Raw genomic sequence first — 26,941 nt, 5'->3', positions numbered from 1 at the left:
CTTAAAACCAAGAGCGCCATCTAGTGGCCTCAGAAAATAGAGACACTGGTTCACGAAGCTTCATTTGGCCATCCCTGGTTTGCGGTATATTCTGGATCCAGGTTGGCTCTGGGCAGATCCAACACTTGTCAATGGAGAGAGACTGGACTCTCTGGACTAATGTAATGTACGGGCTTGAGGTTCCCTAGACTTGAAGGATGTATTTATTTGAATAAAGTTGTGAGAGGCAACGTTTTTTGTGTTGGTTTTGATCCTTCCGCCACTATGTGGCAGTAGGTCACTGTTTAATTCAAAGTTTTTTGAAGGAAGTCTTTGAACACAGAAGAAAAATACTTTTCTTTTGCATAAATTAAATAAAGAGATTTGCACCATTGATGCATCCCCATAGTTCTGGAAATGAAGTGTTTGAAGCCCAACATATTTGGGATGATCGGTTATAGTGCCCCCCCGCCCCTGTTTAAGGAGGCGTGTGTAGGGTGTTTTATTTGTAGTTTCACGTGTCTTTACTTGTAGTTTCATGTCTTTATTTGTAGTTTTGAGTCATGTTCTAGCTCAGTAAACTTGGATAAGCCCCGCCCACTTTGCCGGAGGCCACGCCCCGTATTCCTGCACATTGCTAGGCTACGTCTTCCAGTCGAACCTCCTCACCGGGACGCTCCAGACGGCGCCGTAGTTGGCCGTCACGTAGTCCAGCGTTTCACACGGGACTCGAACCTTGAGCTCCAGAAGCTCCGCCCCGCACAGATAAACAACCAAGTTCACTTCAGAGCAGATCTTTATTGTCCCTCGAGGGGAAATCTGATTTACAGCAGAGGGCAAAAACACAACAAACACAAAGAGAACATATACATATGGATCTGGTTTGATTTACAACTAGTTGCATGTCGTATATTTCTCTCTGGCCACATTTCCTTAACTTTAAATGAGCGGTTGGCTGTCGGGGTTTTTCTGGCGCCCAGGTTGAATAAATGGTTATCAGGAGAATAAGATGGTGCGACAATAAGACCTTTATTTCATCAATAAAGATCTGTGTTCAAGTCTGCAAACATACATCTGAACTGAGTGCACTTAACTTAAAGGATATCATAAAAAATATAAACTGAGGATCCCGAAACGTCCCAAAACGTCCTTCCTGCCAAACGCAAATCACACACAGAAAACAATTCTTAGAAGAGATATATATATATATCTATATATCTATATATATATATATATATATATATATATATCTATATATATATATATATATATATATATATATATATCTCATATCTTTTCTATATATCTTTTCTATATATATATATAAGTCCCCAAAGCGTGCCAAATAAGGACTGATAGTTCCCATCGCTACGCTGTCAAATTAAAGGTTAAATTAGCAGCATTTTCTGTTGGTGTTTGTGCAGGGGGGGAGGGGGAGGGGGGGAATCACAGGAATACAACGTTATCTTCTGATTGTTTCACGGAGGTGTTGGGAAGGACAGTGGGCTGCACCCCTATCGGCGCCCGGGGTTACACCTCCACCTGGGGCCCAAAAGGCGCCAAAATGAGAAGAAAAGAAAATCCATGCAGAGGTCCAGGTCTCAGATACAGACCCTGCCACACACCTCAAGTGCTTCATACGTGATGATAGAGAGGGTTTACTTTTGCTAAAGTTACAACAACAACAAAAACAGTAAGTAGTAAAGTAGTAATCATTAGCCTAAAGGTAATTAAGTAGCTTCTTCATGTCTGTTATAAAAACCTTTGGGTTCGATTTTAGTGCAAATTCTGAAGCGGCCTTGAACCCGTCCTCACAGCTGACTCCGGGAACTCGTCAACGTGTTCTCGATGAAGCCAAACAGATCCACGTGGAACCCGCTGGCCGCCTGCTGAACCGCGCAGAAGTCCTCCAGGAGTCCGTACAGCTGCCCTGTGAAGGACAACCAAAAACCTTTTAAACCAGAGAACGCGTTACAGATGCGTCGGTGCATTTCCAGTGTTGCCCAGGGTAACTGAGTCTAGTTAGGACGTCTGGTGAGATAAACCGGGTCTCGCTGTCACTGGGTCACCAGCCAAAGCATTAAGAGGTTGTTGTAGCAACCAGCGTAATAATAACTTAAATGAATATAACGCATTATATGAAACCCACGGATGCTTTACACGAGTACCGTTACAGGGGGACAAGAGAAAGGATTTAATGTCGGCTACTGGCGTACGAACACATCTCACAATCTGAAGTTATTTCATGAAGGAAATAGACATGTCCCATACCTGAGGGCCAATTAGGGGACGTTTTTGAATAATTTGCAATCCCGTAATTGTCTCCATCTGTCTATCACGTTAGCGCTCCTTTAGCTTTTAGTTGTTCTTCATTTAATTCCCTTCTGTGCAGTGATGGTCCTGTCCCAGGATCAGCCAGAACTACAGCAGATAACTTCTAAAATAACGTTGAAATGCAATCTCAGAAATGTCCTGCTACCCTTTACGTGGCTGGACACGCTAACACAGGCTTACCCGGTGTTACAGAGCAACCTGTCACCCGTCAGAATGCGTGACTGTAGCGTCGTCGACCTGCCTGAATGCAAATCATTCTGTGACTGCCTGGGCAGATGATTTATTAAAATCTTTATAATAACAGCGTTCTTTTCGCTGTTAGTCTTGTTTGCTGTTACGGGTCATTTAAGATCGCTGCATGAGGGCGCCCATACATAGAGGTTTATCCGTCGACGCAGCGTTTGCTGCATGTCCTGCCCCCCCTTTCTCTCCCCACTTTCGTGTCTGTCCTTTCAAAAAACGCCTATATCTGCCCAAAATATAATCAAAAAAAAAAAAAGATCATTGCATGAAAATTTACAGAGCTTCAGAAACATTAAAAAGTTACACAAAGTCACTTTTTTATTCCTCTTTTCATTATTATATTCACGCTATTCTGTTTATTTATACCGTGGCTTTTTCATTTATTTTTCTATTTCTTACTTTACCAGGATTGTAGCAAGGTGTAATACGTAGCTAAAAAAAAAAATCACAAAATCCTATTTGCAGTATCTGGTAAAAGAAATCACAAATGCATTTTTTTCCCAACAAATTTGTTAATGTGGACAGCGTAAATGTTGTGACGTCTCTCACCGACTGTAGTTCCCCGTGTGACCAGCAGGCGGTACGTCTGCTGCAGGCCCTGCTTCAGCTTCTCATCATCGAAGGTGAAGAAGGCCAGGCCTCGCTTCGCCTTCGCCGCCGCCATCAGCTGGACCACCGCTGAACGGGGGGGACAGATCACGTAAGCATCCTCTGTGATGTCACGGGCCTCGTTCACAGACACTCTTCTTCCTAAAATGTCTCGTTTTTGTCCCCAACTCAAAGATATTCAGTGTTGTGTCCCAGAGAGAAGAAACTAGAAGATATCCACTCGTAACAAGCTGACATCAGAGAGGTTTTTAATGCCTCAAACCGATTAGTCGGTCAAAATAGTTGGATTTAAACTAATGGAGAGATCTTTGCAGCCCTAACATTCAGAGTTTTTTGTGATTGTTGCAAAAATCCTTGATTATGAGGCACGTTTCCTTAAAAAAATGCGATGGAATAAGCGGGATATTTACGCAATGTTATGCGATTAAACTGCAGAAACTTGCAAAAAAAAACTGCGGTTTGAGGAAAAAGAGACTGGTTGTCTTTGGCGTAATTTCGTCACTTCGTAACGTTCCTGAGGCAACAGGGGAAAATGGCCGTTCTTGTGTGAAGTGAACGCAACCTGTTTAAACTTTCTGCTGAGATATGTGTTACCTTTTGGAAACGAAAATGCAGGGATTATGAAATCATGCAAGTCCGGCTTCAGTGCTTTGCTAAATGCTGCGCATGTGTTGTGAAGGCGTTTTCTTAATGTGCGTGTGTTTTGTCTGTTTGCGTGTGTGTTTTCATTAAATCGCAGAGCGTTGGCCCCCATTGGCCACCGTACTAATAACCCAATAATTCCTTAATCTGTTACTATCGAGGAGAAATATAATGAGTTTGGTTAAGATCTGTAGAGGGAAAGAGGATAAGGACCTTATTTTTCCATCTTTCCATCTTGCGGGGCAAGTGCTAACTGCTGGTTACAAAATTAGGTATTTGGGTCACATCGTAACAGATCAAATGTCAGATGATGAGGACATGTATAGGCAGCGTTGCACATTATATCTACATGCTAACAGGCTAACATGCTTGCCAGGAAGTTCTCCGGGTGTTCTGATACTGTCAAGATAAACCTCTTTAAATCATATTGTTCTGCTTTCTCCACTGCCCCCTTGTGGGTCAAGTACAAAAAGGCAAGCTACAATAAGCTGCGGGTTGCTTTTAATGACTGTTTGCACATTTTACTCAGGAAACCCAGGTGGTGTAGTGCAGGTGACTTGTTCTGTCAAGCAGGAGTTATTACAGTCTCTGCTTAAATGAGGAGTCTGATGTAGACATGTATCGGTCGCCTGAATTCTTCTTGTAACTCTGTCATTTCACATCTGATGGACCCGAGGTTCAGTGCTGTAAGATACCAGTCCCCCTTATGGGATTACTGGTATAGCTGTCTTATTTAATTGGTGTCTGTCTTGTGTATCTGTATCTTTGTTGTTGTTGTTGTTGTATTTTATGGACCGTGAGACTGATTATAAAGGCTGTCTATCGTCTATAATTCTGTCTTTGTAAATTGCAGCTTGCTGTTGATGTTGGGTGTTCTTTTTATGTTTTTGTTCTTCTTTTATTTTTACATTTTGTTTGTCCTTTAATTAGCGCTGTAAGGTAAACGTGTAATTAGCGGCCACAGTGCTAATAATAGCGTTCTCTTCCTTGTTAGTCTCGTTTGCCGTTACAGAAAGGACAGAAACATTCAAAAAGCTACAGGTCGTCACTTTAACGAAGGGATTGATGGATGTACATTTAATAAAAGTACCTTTGAGGTGTGGGTCTCCGTTGAAAGCTCCACAGCCCCACTTGCCCGTGGCGATGTCGGGCTCATTGTGCCCATCAGCCTTAAATCCACAGTACGCCTTCAAGGACACAAACAAATCCCGTAAATACGAAAACCATCCAACACAGGCCTATCAGCGTGGCTTTGATTAAAGAATAGTGAAGACCACCGCATTGTCTTCTTGTAAATAAAGGTACTTTAATGCCACATACACATAGCAAAATTGATCTTTTCTATTATAAATCATGTTAGTATGTATTGTCATATTATTTGTTAAAATAACAACACAAAATAGTAACAATGCACACAAAGCTAAACCTGACCTTGTTGAGTTCCCGTGTGACGCGGATCATGGTGTACTGATCCCGTCTGTGTTTGTAGTTCACAGCGTCGATGGCTAAGATCTGCCTCTTCAGGCGACCCCACTCGTCTCTGGAAAGACCCAAAATGTGAGAAAAGCAAATGCAAACGATAAGAGACATAACCAGGAGCGCTCATACCTGTCGAGGCGGTCTTCGTGAGGACCCGCCCACTCAAAGGTCTCACCGTAACCGGAGTAACGGCTGAACTGCTGGCAGCCTGAGGAACAGAACCCAAAGGTATTTAGTTAAATGCTCACATTTTAGGTGATTATCAAAAATACTGTTGACTTTTATAAAGTAACAATAACTAATACATCAATTTTGGGTGTCACGGTTGGATCTAACTTTAGATTTTTTAAATTGGAGACGGCAATGCCACAATCAGAGCCACTAGATGTCAGATGGGTACTTTGCAACAACAGTTTGAGTTTCTCAGAGTTTAATAGGTGCAATTGAATGCACCATTGGTTTAACAAGGTGCACATGAATGATCCATGGAGTCCCGTTGCCGCTCACATGCTTTACCTTTGTTGTTGGTTCTGGGGTTGCCATGGAGTTGGGAGAAGAGCAGCTGCAGGCTACCGCTATCTTAACCCTGCGTCTTTAGCTGAATGCTAGCGCTAAGCTAACCCTGTGTCTTTAGCTGCTTGTTTTAATTTTTTAAAGTATTTCGTGTAAAGCACTTTGAATTGCCCTGTTGCTGAAATGTGCTATACAAATAAAGTTACCTTGCCTTGCCTTGCATGCTACCAGCCAGTAAGCTATCGTCAACTCTATATTTAGCTACATGCTACCAGCCAGTAACCTAACGTAAACTGTGTCTTTAGCTGCATGCTACCAGCCGGTAAGCTAACATCAACTGTATGTTTAGCTGTTTGCTACCAGCCGGTAAGCTAATGTAAACTGTGTTTTTAGCTGCATGCCACCAGCCAGTAAGCTTACACCATCTGTATATTTAGCTGCATGCCACCAGCCAGTAAGCTTACACCATCTGTATATTTAGCTGCATGCTACCAGCCGGTAAGCTAACGTTAACTGTATATTCAGCTACATGCTACCACCCGGTAAGCTAACGTTAACTGTATATTCAGCTACGTGCTACCAGCCGGTAAGCTAACGTTAACTGTATATTCAGCTACGTGCTACCAGCCGGTAAGCTAACGTTAACTGTATCTGTAGGTGGGCGCTACCAACCGGTAAGTTGCGCTTGCCGTTTTTAATTGTTATGTTTTTTTTTAAATAGTTTTTTTAGACGTACACAACTAGGCGGCTGTGGACAGAGAAATACTGGGAGATTTTCAACTATCAAAAGCTCAATTCACAATTGAAATTGTGACCCCCCCCTCCCATTAATCCACTCATCCTTTCTTTGCTACTGTACCCGTAACAATCAGACACTCGTTGTCTGCGAGTCTCTCAGTGAAGAGGCGGGACACGATCAGCTCTGGATTCATGAGGAACAGGATCTCCTCCTGCACCAGACCAGAGCCCAGAACACCTCCACCTATTGAGCTGCAGGCAAAATCCACCTGACACACACACACACACACACACACACACACACACACACACACACACACACACAACAATGTAGTAAAATTCTACTGTTGCACTTTAACCCAATAATAGTGTTAGGATGGGTGGAGAGCCTGATTTTCTTGTGTGTTTACTTGTTTGTTTGTTTTGCTTATTGTAGAAAATTCTGCTGTAACAAGGGAATTTCCCCGCTGTGGGATGAATAAAGAATCATCTAATCTAATCTATTCTATTCCTGATCCACATCAGTACCTAGACCACTATTTTCACGAACTGTATATTGACTCTTCAGTGCATTCAGCATTTACATAGACTGTCTAGTCCGATAACTGTGTCACTTTTAGTTACCGACACCACGATCCAGACCACAATTTGCCACTTGCCTATCGCTTCATCTCAGCAGTGTCACAGACTGTCTGTCCATGTTCAATATATTGTGTTATTACCATTTCACTTACGCATATCCTTCGTCTTAAATACACCTCATTTTGCACCAGCCTGTTGTATTGAATGTGAGACTGTATGTTGTCCTGCACGCTTATGCTTCCCTTGGCCAGGTTGCCGTTGCAAACGACAACCTGTTCTCAACGGCCTACGTGGTTAAATAAAGGTTAAATAAAGAAACAAATTAGACTAATTCCTACCTGGAGCAACCCTGTCCCCTCGGTCTCGATGGTTCCGCGTGTTGTGACGTGCAGTTTTGGCATCGTCCCCTTACAGCTACAGGACAACAAAAGTGATTTACATTGGTGTGTTTTTGACACAGAGGAATCCGTTTATTAGTCATGCTAGCTGCTCGGCTTTATGGATGCCAATCATCAGTCCAATCAGCTGTTTCATTCCCCTCAGGATGAACTGTAATACGTGTGTCCAATACTGTAATGTATGAAAATATACAATGGGTGTATAACAAGAACAGGATGCAGCGTTTTTTGCGTTTGGGGGGGGGGGAGAGAATCTGCATCAGCTGACCAAAACCCCCAGATCACTTCGGTCTAGTCAATGGAACATTTGGCAGCTTTCAAAAAGTCAACTTTCCATCCAGAATCTTATTGGCGTCCATTTCGGTGTCTCGCGCTCGCCCTCCACACAAAAACCTAACAATACTACTCTTTGGGCGGCTCGCAAGCCCAAACTGGGTGCGCATGTGTGTGTATGTGTGTGTGTGTGTGTGTGTGCGACGTGCCTGTTGTTGTGTTTCCTGTCTAGCTAGATCCGAGTGGGTGTTGTAGTTTTTGTAACGTCACTACAAAGTTTGCTAGGCCAAAAAGAACGTTAATCTCGCGATAGGAAAATTGGCGCCGTTAATAACGCGTTTAACTTACAGCTCTATTTGAAACACATTTATTACTTCTTGATTAAAATTGTACGTCTTGTGTGAAGCTTGTGTTTTAAAAAGTCTGTAAATAACTATTACTATTCCTTACTGTCTCCAGTCATGCACATGGTCTTTGAGGCAGCGCCTCTCAAACGTCACCAGTCCTTTTGTTGGAGTCTCTGCAAAGAGATCAACAACCGTCACAGATCTTCGCCGACATGTCTCACAAACGGGAGGAAGAGGAGGTTTAGTATCAACTCACTCTCATCTGTGACCACGTGGAAGTAATACATGATGGCCCTCAGCTTCTCTTTCTTCCGCTGTGACCACTGTCCCAACAGACTGCGTGCAGAAAGAGAATGAAGCGTTAACGTACACGCAGCACACAGAATGTAAGTATTTAGGTTGCAATCATTTTAATTTCATGTTCATTTGAAGAGGGATGGATGCATTTGTGCAAAGAAATCTCCAACATACAGCATCACAGCATTTATAATTACTACTAATTTCCAGTGCCTGTCCCTAGAAGGGCTTTTAAACACAAACAACACATAATCAGATGTGATAATCAGACAGTTGGTGACGGATGTTTCCTGACCTGGTGAAGTTAATGGAGGGGTAGTTGTGGTACTCTGCGTTATGATGTGTGGTGTTGCGATGAGGGAAAGTGCAGAAAAATGCGTTTGCGAGCAGGCAGGAGATCTGAGCTTGTGACAGAGTGATGGATGCATGGTGTCCGCTCCGAAGCAACGGGATTCCCTGAAAACACGAGCACACACTTCACCATAGAGCCCGACCGATGAAGGATTTTTAAGGTCAATATCGATACAAATATTTGGTGATTTAAAAATCTGATATAGCCCCAGTCAGAGGGAAAATGTGAACATATTCTTGTTAAGTCTTTACAATCATTCCCTGAAAGAACCAAGCAGGCCGGCCTTGTTGCACCACCCAAATTTCTTTTAAAACTCGACTTGACGTGTAGTTTCTTGTTGTTGTTGTTGTTGTTGTTGTTTACAGCCAGTGTGTTTTTATACCTTCTGCACGAGGTCAGGCAGCTTTAAGGCCAACGCAGCGATCTTTGGAAACAGTTTGGAGAAGTTATTTTCTTCTTTCGGGATAACCTAGAAGGAAAATGTAATTGTTAGAGGGGTGAGACACTAAAGTGACGGTTGAGTGATTTGAAGAGACAAACGGACACTAACCTTCACAAAGATGGAGAGGGCATCAAAGGACCACTGACCTTTATACTTGGGGTTGTATTTGAAGACGGCGTCCTGGTGACAGATTGAAAGAGTGCATTTTATAAGTTCTTGCAGACAGATTAGAATCAGGTTTAGGTTTTTATATATTAGGGATTTGCTCCCTGTGTTTCGGTACAAAACGGTTCCAATGAACCTAGCCAGAGAAAAGAGTTGAGAATCGTGAACAGAAAGTAGAAATTTACAATACAAAGTATGTCAAATACATCTGTTTTAAGAGATGATAAAACAAAGATGGAATTAGGGAGGGGCGGGGGAAACTTGAGCATAGTAACGCGAAATTTTCAGTGGCGATACTGTATCAATACACAGACGCCAAGTATTGATCTTTTATGATATGTACTATATATATTATGTATGTGTTGGTCACTTGTCCCATTTTGAGATGAACAAACAGAATTGTTTCTTTTTAGCTGAAACTAAGTTTCCTTTAGGGGACGTCATTTGAAATTGGGAAATATTCGAAGTTGGAAATAAGGTGATAAATTGCAATATATCGCAGAATATTGCAAGATGTTTAAAATCGCAATAATATTGTATCGTGGCGTTTAGTATGAAGTAAATGTGCAATATGCAAAACTAATAAGCCCCGATTTGTGCTTTAGTGAAACAATGAGACAATATTATCGCTTGATAGTTTAAAGTTTGCACTAGCAAGTTGAGAAATAGACTGTGTATCTTTATTTGTTATAATATTGTATTTTACTGTTTAACTTGTATTATTAACGTCGGAGGTTAGCCTTTTGAAGTCAGGCTTATCCCCCCCGCCCCCCGATATTCACACTATTACAGATGTTGCTCTTTTTAGGTCCAAACTCAAACGTATCTGTTAGTCTGGCTTTCAATGAGTATCAGCGGTGGGACACCTTCATTCTTCTGTTTCTTTTCTGATTTTACTGTTTTCTACGTTCACTCTTTCTATGTGTTGGATGATATGTGTTTTTACTCTTTTACTTTGGATACTTGCTGGTTGCTGTAAAGTGCTATATAAATACATTTAGATTGTTTGATGGATCCATCCATCCATCCATCCATTGATTGATTGAGTTGTCTCTAAAATGTCAGAGAAACGTGGATCAGTGTTCTCCAGGAAACCTGAGATGTCGTCCTCAAATGTCTTGTTTGTCCACAACTCAAAGATATCAGTTAGCTGTCACAGAGGAGAGGAGAAACTAGAAGATATTCACATTTAACAAGCTGGAATCAGAGAAGTTTTACTTTTTTCATAAATAGGGATTTAAACCAATTATCAAAACGTACCTTCACGTCCTCGACGCTCACGGCGGTCTTCTTGGCGAGAGCGCCCAGCTGCTTGGAGATCACGTCCCACCTGCTGGTCTGGGACTGTGGACAGAAAAGACTCAATAACACCGAGCTTCCAGACTGTCTTGTGTTGTAGGGTTACAACAATTTAATGGAGAGAATTAGTTAGTGGCTTGTGTTCTGGATGACACATGTTGTATTTATGACTTAAATTATGTTTTGTTTTTCTTTTATTTGTTAGTTGTCTTCAAACGATTGTGAAACTGCACTTTTTAAATTTATTTTAAGGGGAATTCAAAAAGTTCAAACAGGGAAAAGTGTTCAAGGGAAATATCACGGTTCAAGGCAGGGCTGCAGTCGAGACCACTTATGGCGAGTCCAAGGCAAGTCCAAGACCAGGACTAGTCAAGACAGAGTCCAAAGTCCAACACAAGACCGAGTCCAGGACAGAAAAAAAACTTATGTCATTAAAATCTGAATAGTTTTATTAGCCAAATATATTATGTATCCTACACAGGAAATTGACTTGGTGATACTGTGCAATAAAACAAGAAACTTAAAAAATGAAAGGTTAAGTTAAGAATTTAAAGAAAGTTGAATAGAAAAATTATATAAAGTTAAGAATGATAAAAAAAAAGAAACTGTTGGATACTGTTCAGCATTGTAAGCAAGTTAATCATATTTTTTTTAAACCCAGGATTAGAAAAAACACCTGGACTCGGTCGAGACCAAAAGCAATATTTGGCAAGACCAGTGGCCGAGGCAAAAACAAGTCCAAGTCCAAATCCCAGCCAGTCCAAGGTGGGACTCGAGGATTTCAGCCCTGCTTCAAGCTGTTTTCTCTGGGGGGGGGGGGTTTAGGTTCAATGAATGCAACATCTTTGCAAAACTCATATGAAAACAATGCAGATTTTAAGATGGACCAAAATAATTGTGATAACTTCAGCCTTAGCTACATGTAGATTACATCATAAAGCAGCATACATGTAGATCAGTTAATAGTCTCGAACACACCTTTGTCAGTCCAGTCTTGATCATCACACTGGAAGGTGAACACGGACTTTTGACAAAGCTACTGTGCCACATGTCTCTCCCGCTCTGAGGATAAAGTCCAATTCGATCATTGAAGGCAGCAACCTAAAAATAACAACAGTCAAAAACAATAACAATTACTTTCTGCACAGCGAGACTCTACAGTATGTAGTATGCAGTATGTGTGTGAAACAGAGAGCAAAAGCACTCAGGTCCTCAATGTATAAATACTCCATTACAAGTAGAATCTGTGCATTTATAATGCTATCTTTACTTTTAATGTTATATAGTGAACAGTCGTCTTCTGCAAAAGCCTAAATTTACTTATAGGGTCCTATCTCACACCTGGACCGACACAGTTATCCAACGCCCACGTCGTTTAAATAGCAAATGCATCTCCACCCATCTGTGCACCCATGGGTGTGCTGGTCTTACAGGGAGGTGTGTTCAGGTGCATTCTGGGCGTGCTGGTCTTACAGGGAGGTGTGTTCAGGTGCATTCTGGGCGTGCTGGTCTTACAGGGAGGTGTGTTCAGGTCCATTCAGGGTGTGCTGGTCTTACAGAAAAAAAAAAAGTAAAAAAGGGACAAAAACTCACATCTACGAGGACCGTGTGCGTACGGCTGAATTTCAGAGGTCCCAGCTTTTTGTCACACTGTGGAAGTCGCTTCAGATCTTCCAGCAGACAACAAGATGAAGCGCCGTCGTCCCTCCGCGTCCTCGCGTCCTCGCCGTCGTCCCTCCGCGTCCTCGCCGCCTCGCCGTCCTCCACACGTCTGCTACGTACATCTCCGCTACCGAAGGGGGGAGAGGAGGGGCGGTGTGCAGAAGAAGAGGGGGTTTCAGTGGAATAAGGGGGTTTAGAGGAAGATGAGGAGGGTTCAGAGAACGATGAATGGGTTTCAAAGGAAGAGGGGGGTTCAGAGGAGGATGGGGAGACTGGGACCAGACTTCTATCCCTGCCATTGTGCAGTATTTCAGGCTGAAGCACTTTTGCCATTTGGGAGCTGTTGTTGCGGGGGTTGCTGTCCATCTCTGGAGGTTGGAGACAAAACACGACAGTCAGTGTGTTACCATGGAGTTTAAAAATCCCAAATATATTCAGCTTTCGAATCTCGGTTCCTCAAACGCAACGCAAATGGCTTTCTTCGCCTAAGATCATGGTTCTAATCCCCCTAGAGAACTCTGAACAGACCTAGAGAACTCTTTCATTTACATCCTAACCCTCATGTTGTCTTTGGGTCAAATTGACCCGTTTTCCTTTATCACTGTTCTTTTTAATTCCCCAAAATAACATGATTGATTCCACCCAACGCTCTTTGCCAAGTACACATCTCTACTTTCATTAATTTTGGAGCGTCTTATTCAATTTTATAGCATTTTAAATACAAATGGAAGTGTTTTTGAAATAGTATTGAGTAAAAGTTGACATATTCCAGTCTGTGATTATCATCAACATCCATTCCTTTAATTTTAGTCTCATTAATTCCTAATTTCTGCTTTTCTAACTCATTATAGGACTCATTTCCTATAAATGAGGTTTACTGACCATAAATTCCAAAAATAACTGTAAAACTAAAGTTAATAAGTTATTGTTATGTTGTGTTAAAAAGTGACAAATGTTTTAAAAAAAAGCATCAAAAGTGTTGAAAAAAGGGACAAAAACATAAGAAAAAGTTAAAAACATTTATTAAAAAACGTCAACACAAGTGTGGATTTTCATTTTTGGAGAAAACACATTTAATGTCACTTATAATTTCCCATGTTTTCATTCATTTTAAATGCTGGCTCAGCTAGCTGTTAGCCGAATTAGCTGTTAGCTAAACTAACGTTAGCTTTCCGGTGAAGGCGAACAAACTATGGGAACAGATCATGATATCATATTGCACATGCGCAGAACATATTGCACATGCGCAGAACAGATTGTGCTGACAGGACTTGCGCGACAGTCCCGAATGTTTACAATACCTGGCTCCGCCCTGCTCATATCGTACCTTTTAATACTGATATAACAGTTCAACAATAGCTAACTATATGATAAATTATCTGGAAGTCCTCCCAGATGTTCAGATTATTGCTCAGTAGGTTTTTTCCCTGGAGTATTTAAGCTGTACATCGCTGTAATATTAGGCGTTACCCGAGTCTTTTTAGACCATTTCTACTTTAATTTAACTAAATCAAAGCTCTGAGGACAACGACTCGTTCAAATAGTCGTATTTAAAAGCAGAAAGGCAACATATGACCCACTTAGAATAGCGTCCATCCCGGGTTAGACTTTGGCCTGATACTGGTGAAATGTGTCCTCCCGTTCGAGATAAAAACTGCATTAAATACAACATTTACACAGAAAACTCACCTTTTGCCAGGTGAGTTCAGGTTTCACGTGAAAGCCACAGCGTTCACCGACGACAACAAGACGACCATTACGTTTCTAACTCGGAGTGAACTTTACTTTCACTTTCACCCCTAAATCAAAGTGAAGTGAAACTTAAAATGCCTCTGTTCGCATAACAAACCAACATTAACCCTTGTGTTGTTGGGTCAGGGGGAGCCATCACGTTATTAGGCTTTTAAATCCATACAGCCATAACAATGTATGTAAAAATACGTTTACTTTAGCTCAATTACCAATGATATATGCATAATTTATGGTTCATATTTGCCATTTACCCCGTCTTCTTTGAGAAAACAAGGAAATTAAATTACAAAAAAAGTTAAAAATATATACATAGGAACAAGATTTTTGATAATTATTGGTGCTTATATCTTAGAACATAATCAGAACAGGAGAAAGTGCATGAAATGTACACATTTTGTAACTTTGTGTGAGAATAGCAGGTGCAGAAATACACAGAAATACACATAGGACATACAATTAAATACACTCAGCTCCAGAAGAAGTATATCTGTAGTATTTAATCAATGACTGTAGTATATCTACTCAATGACTGTAATATTTTAACTCAATGACTGTAGTATGACTGTAGTATATTTACTCAATGACTGTAGTATATTTACTCAATGACTGTTATATATCTGTAGTATATCTACTCAATGACTGTAGTATGACTGTAGTATATCTACTCAATGATCTACTCAATGACTGTAGTATATCTACTCAATGACTGTAATATTTTAACTCAATGATTGTAGTATGACTGTAGTATATTTACTCAATGACTGTAGTATATTTACTCAATGACTGTAATATATCTGTAGTATATCTACTCAATGACTGTAGTATGACTGTAGTATATCTACTCAATGACTGTAGTATATCTACTCAATGACTGTAGTATGACTGTAGTATATTTACTCAATGATTGTAGTATGACTGTAGTATATTTACTCAATGACTGTGTATATCTACTCAATGACTGTAGTATGACTCTAGTATATTTACTCAATGACTGTAGTATGACTGTAGTATATCTACTCAATGACTGTAGTATGACTTTAGTATATTTACTCAATGACTGTAGTATGACTGTAGTATATTTACTCAATGACTGTAGTATGACTGTAGTATATCTACTCAATGACTGTGTATATCTACTCAATGACTGTAGTATGACTTTAGTATATTTACTCAATGACTGTAGTATGACTGTAGTATATTTACTCAATGACTGTAGTTAATTTACTCAATTACTAGTATTACCTCCGCTGTAGAAAAGACATTCAAGTCTTTATGCAAAAACTATTATATAAGTATGATTTTGTTGAGAATAATTTGGCAAAAGTACTATAAACGTGTACCAGAACAATGCTCTATTTAGTGTAGTTTGGGTTTTTGAACACAAGGTGGCAGCAGTGAGCCGCTGTGATTCACAACACCCCCAAAATAATGTTTTTAATCATGTTTTTCGAGATTATTCAAGATAAGAATAAGAAGAGTAAGGATCTAATTAGAATAATCACTTATAAAACTACATTTCAAAGGGGAATCATTTGCTTTTTACTCCACTACATGCATTTATTTAACAACTTTTTTTTCCAAATGAATTTCTTTACATCTAAAACATGTGGTCATCTTATATAATACAATATATTTACTCAAACTATTTAACTGTACAAACAATTGTTAACCAGCTACAACGTTCAAATGCTGCCAGCTGGCATAATGAGTACTTTTGGCTGTGAAAACTTTCACTTATAGTAGAGTATTTTTATATTATAGTATTTCTTTTCGGTTTTACTTGAGTAAAAGGATCTTCTTGTATATCTGTAAATATCCCTGTTAGAGCAGCATGTAACAGCTGCAGCTGCTCCAGGTGGAGCGACTTTAACTACTTTATACACAGTTACATAGTTTAGTCCAGAGGCTCCAAAGCTAGGGGTCGGGCCCCTCCAAAGGGTCACCAGATAAATCTGAGGGGTCGAGAGAGGATGAGAGGATGAGAGGAGGAGAAGATCCTTTTTGTTTAACATGAAACAGCGATTTAGTGTACTTAGGTATACATTTGGGGAACACTACGGAGGGCAGTTATGGGTCATCAGCTGGGGGGACCCCCAGTCACGGATGTTTTGCTCCTTTAACATAGGGTGACCAGACGTCCCCGGTTTCCGGGGACAGTCCCCGGTTTTGGTGACCTGTCTCCGGCTGGATCTGTCCCCGGAAATGTCCCCGGTTTTCACTGTGACCGACAGAACCAAAATAAATATGAACCATAAATGATGTATGTATCATTGGTAATTGAGCTAAAGTTAAAGTATTTTTACGTACATTGTTATGGCTGTGATGATTTAAAAGACTAATAATGTGATGGCTCCACCAGACCCGGGAACATCGGCTGTGGAACACAAAAATCGACACCACACAAGGGTCAATTGTGTTATTAATGTTTTGACATGTTTAAATGATGTGTTGAATGTTTTTTAATTGCAAACAGAAGCATTTAAGTTTCCCCGCGCACTTCAACTCACCAGACTCCTTTTCTCATTGTCTTGGTTCGTCGTTCCAATGTCCCAACAATAGCCACTCTGCTTTGGTTGAAATTAACCCTTAATTCACCTATTTAGATGTGATGATATACGGGCTCTATGCACGCTAAAATAACTGATTATTCACATGGAGGCTGGTGAGTTTGGGGACCGGTTTAGGGGTTTGGGACAGTGTTTGAAACATCAGCTTGGGATTCAATGATCTCGGGATGAAAATTAGGATTTTGTCTGGTTTGAGTTCTGTAGTTTTTCCCAACGTTTCCTCGTACCATTGAAAGTAAATCCTTCATTTCCAGGGTTTTGGACTGTTGACTGGATCAAACAAGCTTTTTAAAGCCGCCTGTTTGTTGGAAGCCACTGACTTCCTTCTCGTTACATGCGTGCCTGCACCTCGTCTCATCGACAGTAACATTGAAATTGAATTGAGGAAATGGTGAGGTCATTGATGACCACAGCCCGAAAATTCAGACTTAGACTGGTTTAAGTTCTGTAGTTTTTAATAATCAATAAATGTTGTGTTTAATGAAAAAATCCTCAACGTTCCCTCGTTTCATTCATAGAAAATTCTTTATTTTGGGGGTTGTGGACAGGAAGAGCTATTTGAAAACATCAGCTTGGGATTTGGGGAATTATATCTGGCACTTTAATCAATTTTCTGCCGTTTTGATATTTATGGATTATGAAAATAATCATAGTTGCAGCCATCAATGACCTTCCATTTAGGGCTGCAACTATGATTATATTCATTTTCGGGGTGGAAAGATTCAGGTTTGTTCTAGTTTGAGTTGGTAATATCAGTCATTTTGGAAGAAAACAAACCCAACGTTTCCTTGTTCCATTGATGGTAAATCCTTCAGTTTCAGGCTTTGGGACTCTTGACTGGATCAAACCAGCTGTTTGAAGACATCCACTTGGGATTTAGGGAACCGTAACGGGCATTTAAAACTATTTTCGGATATTTTAACATTAATAAATTAGGACAATAATCACAAGTTGCAGCCCTATGCTAGAGTAGATGGAAGGTCATTGATGATCGCAGGGTAAGGATTCAGATTTTATCTGACAGAGAAAGACAGACTCGATCGGTGCATGTGTTTTATCCGTTTTATTTCTTTAATGTTTATTTTCTTGTGATGAATTTTGGTGAGGAAAGGAATAAGTATACGTATAAAGGTTGTGTAATACAGAGAAAGACAGAGAAAGAGAGACTCGAATGGTCTCACTTTAAAGAAAAAGTGTGAATGTGTAGTGTCGAAAGATCTGAAAACCAGGCAAAAGTCGTTAGGTAGACGTGAAAGGCAGCGCTAGATCGGCTTAATTGGAGTGAAGAAGAGTCCGAGGAGACGAAAGGTAACGTCTCTAAAAATAGAGTCGTTAAGGGAAGAGACGCTGAGGATGTCCACGAAGGGCAGCACTAGCACGGACTAATTAGTGTGAAAGTAATCTCAAGTTTATAGAATGAATTTTGTTGCTTGATGTTTTTATTTTTAACTGTTTATACTTGTGTTCTATCTCTTTTTTTTGTTTTTGTTGTTGTTGTTTTTTAAACTGATTTTGTGCAAAGCACTTTGAAATGCCCTGTTGCTGATATGTGCTCTACAGATAAAGCTGCCTCGCCTTGCCTGGTCCGAGGACACGTAAGTGGAGTTGTTGAGAAGCTTTTGGGCAGAACGCTGTCATGAGTTGTTGTGATGAAAGTCACGAGTGCTGTGTGTGTACTACACAGTTAGTGTGTCTGTGTTTGCCCACATGAAATGTCATTTGTCTGTTTGGAAACAGCAGTTAAAGTAATGCATGTGCAACAAAAAAGGTGGACTACACTACACTCACTCACTCACTCACTCACTCACCCACTCACTCACCCGCGTCCTTGCTGAGTCGTCCTGCGTCTGCGAGTGTTATTCTGGGTCAGCCATTTCCCTGGAATGCTCTTCCTCCTGCCAGGGAGGATTCATCACAATGGTATGCACACATAACACTGCAGAAACACAAGGATGACTTAAAAAGGGCTGAGAGTGAGGAGACATGTCACGCGGAGACGTGTCTCTCTGGTGGCGGCCTGGACGCCTTCCTGTCTTTACTTTCACAACGCATGAATATTTAAAAAATAACACCTACAGTTATGAAAATAATGGGAGTAAGTTAAAAATGGTGGACAATCTGTCTGAACCCTGTAATGTTCCCATGAGCATTATTTTTTGGGCTTTTTTGCCCTTAAATGATGGGACAGCTGTCGACAGGAAAGGGAGGAGAGAGACCGGGAATGCACAACATGCAGCAAAGAGGCGCAGGTTAGATTCCAACCGGGCCACAGTGGTGAGGACTGACCCTCGGTACATGGGGCGCCCCAAGCATAATCATTTTTTAGAGAAATGGAGGCGCCATCTTGTTCCTTCTCATCTACATGAGTCCCATTACTTCTTCTTTAAAGATGCAGCAAAGAGCCACAGGTCGGAGTTGAACCTGTGGCCGGTGGGACAAGTACTGGGCCTTTGTTCATGGGTCGCACGCTCTACCAGGTGAACTACCCAGGCGCCCCAACTCTCAGGAGCATGGGATCATTTTTTTAGAGATTAGAGGCGCCACCTCCTTCAGTTTCATCCACATGAGTCCCACATGACTCCTCTTTTGTGATATTATATATTATATATGTTCATATCACTTCAATAACATTGATATCTACTTGTTCAATGTGTGTATTTTCTAGTTTCTTCTCTCCTCTGTGAAGGTAAACTGAGTATTTTTGAGTTGTGGACAAAACGAGACATTTGAGGACGTCGTCTCGGGCTTTCGGGTAACAAACAGCTCATCGATTAGTCGAGAAAATAATCTGACAGATTAATTTAGAATAAAACAAGGAGGGTTAGTTGCTGCCTTAAATTAGGGTGCTGGCACCTTTTATTTTTGGACCCGACTCAAGCACTGGAGAAGTGCACTTTTCCGTCTTGTCCCCCTTCTTTACCCTCGCATCTGTCGAATTTACAGCAAGCGAGATAAACCACCTTCTTAAATCTGAGAGTGTATGCAGCTTTGTTTTTACTTCCTCTTTGTCTCCTCAGCCCTCCCTATCTCTATCTCTCTCTCTCCCTCCCTTTTTTAATTTTATTTCCTCCCGGAGGTCAGGTTGTTGCAGCACCGTCTCCGAGTTAAAGGAGGGTCAACGCCTCTGTGGTGTCTCGGGGTTTTGAGTGTAGCTATGTGGTGGAGGAGTCAGTCACTCCATCCTGCTGTGACGTTGTGAAATGACTGCAGTAGTAGATTGGAAATTGTGTGTAAAGTGTGAAAAGTGTGTCTGTGTGTGTGTGTGTGTGATTGTACTATGCGGCAGGTCGTGGGGGGAGGAAGCAGCGGCAGCAGCAGCAGCAGTGGTGGTGGTGGGGAGAGATATGGGTAGTGTGGAGAGAAAAAATTGAAGAAATGGGAAATCTCGGCACCTGTTTCCAGGGCAACAGAGGTCTGAAAAACACAGGCAGGTTGGACTTTTTTTTTTTTTTTTATTCTCCACGCTGCACTGCCCTCTGGCAAGATACTGCAGACACTTCTTAATGACTCCGACTCTGAAACACCACCCACCTCTCTCTCTGTGTGTGTGTGTGTGTGTGTGTGTGTGTGTGTGTGTGTGTGTGTGTGTGTGCGTGTGTGTGTGTGTGTGTGTGTGTGTGTGTGTGTGTGTGTGTGTGTGTGTGGAGGGGGGGTAACATTGCGACACATAGGTTACACACATACACAGGTTAGGGCTGCGACTCACTGTTATTTTCACGGTCGATTAATCTGCAGATTATTTTCCCGATTAGTTGTTCTATAAAATGGTGAAAAATGTGAATCGGTGTTTCCTAAACCTCAAGGTGACGTCAACCCGATTAATAAATAATCAAAACAGTCGGCGGTTAATTTAATGGTTGACAACTATTCGTCTTTGCACCCTTAATGCAGGTGCAAGAGTGGAAGTCACAGACCACGTTGCAAGCGAGGATCGTACGTACGTGATCATGCACGAGTGACGTCATTCTCCATGATCTCCCCTCCCTCACCTTCTCCTCTGCTACTCTGGTCTGCAGTCAGTCAGTCAGTCAGTCAGTCAGTCAGTCAGTCAGTCAGCCGGCTGGGGGGGGGGGGGAGATACCTTCCTCTGTGGCACATATGTAGCCCTGTGATCTCATGACTTATGGAAGGTCGCAGTGACACATAAAGTGCATGCAGGGGAAATCACAGACCAGATTGCGCTCATGGATCAGCCATACGTGCCCGTGCACGGGTGACGTCGCTCTCCGTGATTTAACCCTTTAACACCAAGCATCCGTCATTCAACACATCATTTAAACATGTCAAATATACACTTAATAACAAAATATAAACCTTAAGTCTTCCACAAAACGAGGGTAAACACTGTGTATCATTGCATGTATAACATAGCAGTCAATTGTTTACGTTTTGTTAAGTTTGTCCTTGTTTTTTCCCCATAGGCGTAGATTTCCGGGGGGGTGCAGGGGATTCTCCCCAACCCCCCCCCCCAATATTTAGAAGAGGTAGATGGAGACACAACCCACTCCCCAAAAGAGATTAAAAAATACGTTCAGGGGGCTCAAAACATGTATGGAAAACAAAAAATGTGTCTACTTGAGCTGCATCGGGAGTATAAAGGTCCCATGACATGGTGCTCTTTGGATGCTTTTATATAGACCTTAGTGGTCCCTAATACTGTATCTGAAGTCTCTTTATATAGACCTTAGTGGTCCCCTAATACTGTATCTGAAGTCTCTTTATGTAGACCTTAGTGGTCCCTAATGCTGTATCTGAAGTCTCTTTTATGTAGACCTTAGTGGTCCCTAATGCTGTATCTGAAGTCTCTTTTATATAGACCTGGGCGTGTGGTCTTGACCAACTGTCACTTTGCTGGTCTGAAAGCCATGACGTCTCTCTCTCATGGATGGGCCAAATTCTCTGGGCGGGCAAAGCAGAGAAAGGGGAGGTTACCTTTACCCTCATGACATCATAAGGAGCAGATTCCAGATCCGCCCATCTGAGTTTTCATTTTCTCAAAGGCAGAGCAGGATCCCCAGGGCTCGGTTTACACCTATCACCATTTCTAGCCACTGGGGGGGCCACAGGCAGGCTGGGGGACCTCATATTAATGTTAAAATAACTCATAAAGTGAACTTTTCATGCCATGGGACCTTTGAAGAACCCATTAGGAGCGTGATAAATAAAGATGTCCTTTCTTGTGATCTCTTTTATTTAGCTTTAAACTTTGGATCTATACAGCTTTATTGCTTTAACAAGGTCTCATGTGATGTTTTGACTGTGCAGAAAGTCTTGATCCCGGTCCTACCAGACTCTCGTAGGCTACATGTTGTTTGTACAGAAAAGGAAAATCCAAAAATGGAGCGGAAGCACGTAGGAGGGCAGAGCCAGGCCAGAAAGTTATGAACAATACAGGACAATAATAATCTCCCTTACATAAATAAAGACATATTGCACAAAAAATTGATGCATAAAAATTCACCAGAATGCAGGAAATTAAGTGTGTCGGAAGCTCAAAATGTTGAGGGGAGTAGGACCCCCAGACCCCCCCAGACCCCCCCAGACCCCCAGACCCCCAATGTTAAAACAAAACATACACCCTTGTTTTAGTCATATGTATAATTACGTGCATGCACTATGAACGCAGCACCAAGTAGTCAAATCCCCTGCATGTGTTCACACTTACTTGGCCATTGAAGCAGATTCTGATTGTGATAATCTTCCTCCCTTCTCTTCCTCCCTTCTCTTCCTCCTCCTCCTCCTCCTCCTCCTCCCCTCTTCTCCACAATGATCCTCGTCTCTGGTCTCTGCAGTCAGTCAGTCAGTCAGCCTGCCTGCCTTGTAGGAGGAGGAGGGACAGGAAAATGCCTTTCTCTGTGGGAGACATTTAGCCCTGTGATCTCATGAATATATTAAAGAGGGTCATTGTGCAATGAGGAAGGTATTGCCGAGCTGCCAGGTTATGTCCTGCCACAAGCACAGACCGCAACAAGCTTTTTTCTTATCACTCACAGCGTATGGGTGGAGTTTACAACACACAAGACTAGCATAATTATATTTAAAGGACTATTTGTAGTGTACTTGCTCCCCAAAACAGCCGAGGGTGGGACAAGTAAAAGAAAAAGATATTATTAATACGCTCGACAACACGGTAATCAAGCAGCCTTGTCTTGTCTTGTTAGCCGTTGGACTGCGACACTAGCTAGCCGTTGAGCTAACCGTTGAGCTAACCGTTGAGCTAGCCGTTGAGCTAACCGTTGAGCTAACCGTCTACAATCAAGCGACTCTTCATCGTCTGGCAGCCGGAGCAGGATAAAGGTAAGCTTCGGTTTCACTAATTAATTATCAAGCTAGGCCGGTTAGCTTGTAAGCTATCTGCTTGCGATACAATGGAGCTAACTGCTTAGTCAATGTAACGCCAAACAAGCTAAGGGCTACGTAAAACAAGCTAACTAAGTAGCCGTTGGGAGCTAACGGTGCCAGAGGCGCAGCAGCGTGTTAAAGACCCTCCACACAGCTCTTGTTTCCAGTCACTGACAAGACAGATACTTCAGACATGATGCAGTAACACTGCCTTATCACCTAAATACTACATTTATTATAAGGACTAATTCCCAATTATACTGGGGTTTCGCGGTTAGCTGCAACATATGTTTTTTGTTTTGTTTTTTTAACCAACTCAGCTCAGGTAGGTGAAACAAAACATCTGCTATTATCTTTTTTTAGTAATACATAACACACACACGCACGCACGCACGCACGCACGCACGCACACATATACAGAGATAGAGGGAGGCTGCACTCCTCCACAGCATGTACACTGCTGAAATGCTTTGTTCTGCTTTGCACTGCTGCAAATTTGAGCAGCATAATGTTTTTGTTTTTTATGGTTGCAGGACTAGGCTATTTTGCATTGAAATGTTATTTGCATGATTTTTAGCATAGAAAACCAAAATCCTAGGCAAGTAAATTCAGAGTATTTTTTATTTTGTAGGTTACAAAAGCTGATTTGACACCATGGATGCTTTTACACAACAGTTTTTTTTATTATGCATGGGTTGTTGTAGCATTGCATTGTATTGTATGAGGAAGCCAGAGCTTGTTTTTTCCCCTTTTGGACATGACTTACTGACTGTATCATGGGTACAATTACATGTTGTCCTGGCTGGAAGCCAGGCTGGGGTAGTTATTTTGGCTCAGTGTTCACATGGAAAGGTAGAGAAGTCTTGAATGAAGATGGTGGTTAAGAAGACGGACAGCTACGGTCTGAGCCTGCTGATGTTTCACACATCCAGATGTTTTGGGGGTTTCTGTAGGACGTGTGTCCCGTGCACCTTGTTGATCTCTGACTTTATTAGGGCTGCTCTGTTATGGAAAACATCCTAATCTCAATTATTTGGGCCAAATCAGGATTATTTAACACAGTTACTGACTTTTGGGAAGATGTTGCATTTATTGAACTTAGAAAAACAGTGAAACACGTTTAACTGTAATATTTCCCTTTTAATACTTTTAATTTTTTTTTACTTATTGGATTCCCCTTCAGAACACAAGATAAAATAAGCGTTTTACATACAAAATATAATGTGCAAAATGATCTTTTTTATAACCCAACCTTACTTCAAAGACTGTTAGGTAGTTTCTGTATTTTCCAGCTGGGATCAATCAATACTTTTACCCTTTTATCTTTAATTTTATTTAATTAATATTAACCTTAAAGCAGTCAGATAAATTTAGTGCAATAAAATATCCACAATTTCCCTCTGAGATGTAGTAGAGTAGAAGTATAAAGTAGCAGAAAAGGCCTGAAAATACTTAAGTAAAGTACAAGTACCTAAGTAACAAAGCTACTTTCCACAAGAACAACAACAACATATTAACAAGGCCCTTCAGACCTTTTTAATTTATCTTTTTTCCCAGCATCGGGGGCCCTATTTTAACGATGTAAGTGCACGGCGTGAAGCGCCCGGGGCAGGTGTGTTTAGGGCGTGTAAGAATCCACTTTTACTAGTTTCAACGGCAGAAAAAAGGGTCTGTGCTCCAGGCGCGTGGATCTAAAAGGTTGTACTCACTGGCTTTGGTAATCAAAGGTGTGTGTTTTGGGCGTAACGTGCAATCAACCAATCAGAGTGTCATCCCCCATTCCCTTTAAAAGCCAGGCGCGTTGGTCCCTCGGTGCATTGCCGTAAAGATGCCTGATTTGCTGAGCGGGAAGGAGATTTTCGGGAGGAGAAAAGGAAATGCTTCTGCGTGAAGTGAAGCAGATCATATCATAACAGTATTTCACATTGTAATATTTTTTATTTTGAATGTTTTTCATGTGTGTGTGTGTGCTACATTTTATTGTTATTTTAATAAAATGCTGCGCTAATTGACTTTAGACCAGGTTTTTGGCACGATCACTTCCCACTGCCTTAAGATAGTATTACTCCCAGAATGCACCTGAACACACCTCCCTGTAAGACCATTATGCCCAGAATGCACCTGAACACACCTCCCTGTAAGACCAGCATGCCCAGAATGCACCTGAACACACCTCCCTGTAAGACCAGCACGCCCAGAATGCACCTGAACACACCTCCCTGTAAGACCAGCACGCCCAGAATGCTCCTGAACCCACCTCCCTGTAAGACCAGCACGCCCAGAATGCACCTGAACACACCTCCCTGTAAGACCAGCATGCCCAGAATGCTCCTGAACACACCTCCCTGTAAGACCACCACACCCAGAATGCACCTGAACACACCTCCCTGTAAGACCAGCACGCCCATGGGCGCACAGATGGGCGCAGGTGCATTTGCTATTTAAATGTCTTGGGCGGTCTTAAAACAGCAAAGACACGGGGCTTCACGCCGCGCTGCACGGGGTGCAAGATAGGGCCCCTAACCCAGTCTTTCATTCCTCGGAGTGATGATATCTTTTCATTGTTGCAAGCTGACACTTTGCTCTCATGATGACTGCTGCTCCGCTGTATTTAAGAGGCTTTTAATTGGTAATCTCTCAGATGCCATCGAGACATTATTAGAGCTGTATTATAGGCAGGTGCACCGTAAGATCACCCAGTAAGGCTTGTGTATTGTGCAGTATGTTTTCACCCAGCAGGCGAGTTATCCGACAGTGACCTTCTTCACTGTAGTAGAGGTGTAGGTGTTACCTGGCAAGCCCTTAACCCGTGTATGGTATTCGGGTCAAATTGACCCATTTCAAATTTTTACAAAAAAAATAAATGGTACCAATATTATTTTTTTTTATACCTGAAAATCAACGGCCTTACCTTATTTTCTGTGATAAACATGTATTCCTGACTCAATTCCAAAAATTACTCTGGATATGACCACTTATGTTGTTTCCATTGTGGATTTTTAACATGAATTATAACCTATGACAAAAAACAAACCCCACTTTAAATAGTCTTCTAGTAGAGACTAACTGCATTCCTTAAACATATATGTTATCTCAATTGTTTGAAATTGAGATAAAGACAATATTTGTTAATAGATTATGAAGTAAAATCTTATTTCAGAATTATACTTAAAACCCCAAATAAGTCCCGGGTCAATTTGACCCGAGGGAAACGAGAGGGTCCCAAAAGTAAAGACAATAAAAGGGTTTGATTTTCCAAATAGACTAACACAAAAGTAATCCCTCTCGGTCTTCACACACCAATGCAGTCTTATACAACCGTTGTGTAACACATCCTTCCTTCATGAAAGTTATAATCTTCAAACCATTAAAAAAATCCTAATTTTTACCTTCCAGTCATCGTCGATGACCTCCCATTTACTCAAGTTGGAGGAAGTATCCAGCTTTGCTTAATTAAAAGGACTAATCCTACACTAAAAAATACTTTGTCACAAGTAAAGTATGTGCACTACTGGTCAAAAGTTTGGGGTCACGTTGAAATTTCAGTTTTTTTTAGCCAGGGCAGCAGTTTTCAGATTAGTTTTTTCTAGTTAGTTTTTAAAAATGATATCAGATTAGTGAACAGAATGAGCCTTTGGCGCATTGGATAAATGGCTGCCCCCCCACACTCAGATCAGCTGTTATTCTGTCTATAATGGAGTGGTATTGACATTTGTAAGTGACCCCAAACTTTTGACCGGTGGTCTATATAACACGTTAAAGATGCTGGAGCCGTAGATTTACACTAATGCATGAAAAATAAATCAGTTGTCATCCAAATAGTCTCTATTTTCTGTAGGGCGGCAACTAACCAATACTTTTCATTGTTTACGAACTTGTTGATTATTTTCTCAATCAATAGATTAGTTGTTTGGTCTCTAAAATGT

General features: G+C 41.4%; 2 protein-coding genes across 2 annotated transcripts in view; one reads left to right on the top strand and one right to left on the bottom strand.

The window, feature by feature from the left end:
- Positions 1-1,692: 1,692 nt before the first annotated feature.
- pargl (poly (ADP-ribose) glycohydrolase, like) lies at positions 1,693-22,604 on the bottom strand. Its single transcript, XM_034896112.1, has 17 exons — positions 22,339-22,604; positions 18,470-18,568; positions 12,286-12,722; positions 11,671-11,793; positions 10,654-10,737; positions 9,337-9,408; positions 9,169-9,255; positions 8,730-8,890; positions 8,394-8,473; positions 8,241-8,310; positions 7,458-7,533; positions 6,659-6,806; positions 5,416-5,494; positions 5,239-5,347; positions 4,898-4,994; positions 3,106-3,234; positions 1,693-1,909 (listed from the first exon to the last, which is right to left on the bottom strand). Exons 3-17 carry the CDS (start codon positions 12,718-12,720, stop codon positions 1,791-1,793), a joined length of 1,869 nt encoding a protein of 622 aa, XP_034752003.1. The 5' UTR covers positions 12,721-12,722; positions 18,470-18,568; positions 22,339-22,604; the 3' UTR covers positions 1,693-1,790.
- A 117-nt stretch (positions 22,605-22,721) lies between these two features.
- zmiz2 (zinc finger, MIZ-type containing 2) overlaps positions 22,722-26,941 on the top strand; it is a 33,645-nt gene continuing 29,425 nt past the window's right edge. Inside the window, exon 1 of the mRNA XM_034897004.1 lies at positions 22,722-22,970. The gene's annotated coding sequence lies outside the window, so the exon portion shown is untranslated. The remainder of the gene's footprint in view (positions 22,971-26,941) is intronic.

The sequence above is a fragment of the Etheostoma cragini genome, chromosome 16 (genome assembly GCF_013103735.1).
Source record: "Etheostoma cragini isolate CJK2018 chromosome 16, CSU_Ecrag_1.0, whole genome shotgun sequence".
In the NCBI taxonomy this organism is placed as follows: domain Eukaryota; kingdom Metazoa; phylum Chordata; class Actinopteri; order Perciformes; family Percidae; genus Etheostoma; species Etheostoma cragini.
This window is presented reverse-complemented; position numbering and strand designations above follow the sequence as displayed.

What these genes read in the sequence shown, in the direction of transcription:
- pargl (XM_034896112.1), bottom strand. Translation starts at nt 12,720, where the DNA reads ATGGACAGCAACCCCCGCAACAACAGCTCCCAAATGGCAAAAGTGCTT. An exon ending in CCCTCCATTAACTTCACCAG is followed by an intron (nt 8,474 to 8,729) that starts GTCAGGAAACAT and finishes TTCTGCACGCAG; the next exon opens with TCTGTTGGGACAGTGGTCAC. An exon ending in CACGAAGACCGCCTCGACAG is followed by an intron (nt 5,348 to 5,415) that starts GTATGAGCGCTC and finishes GGGTCTTTCCAG; the next exon opens with AGACGAGTGGGGTCGCCTGA.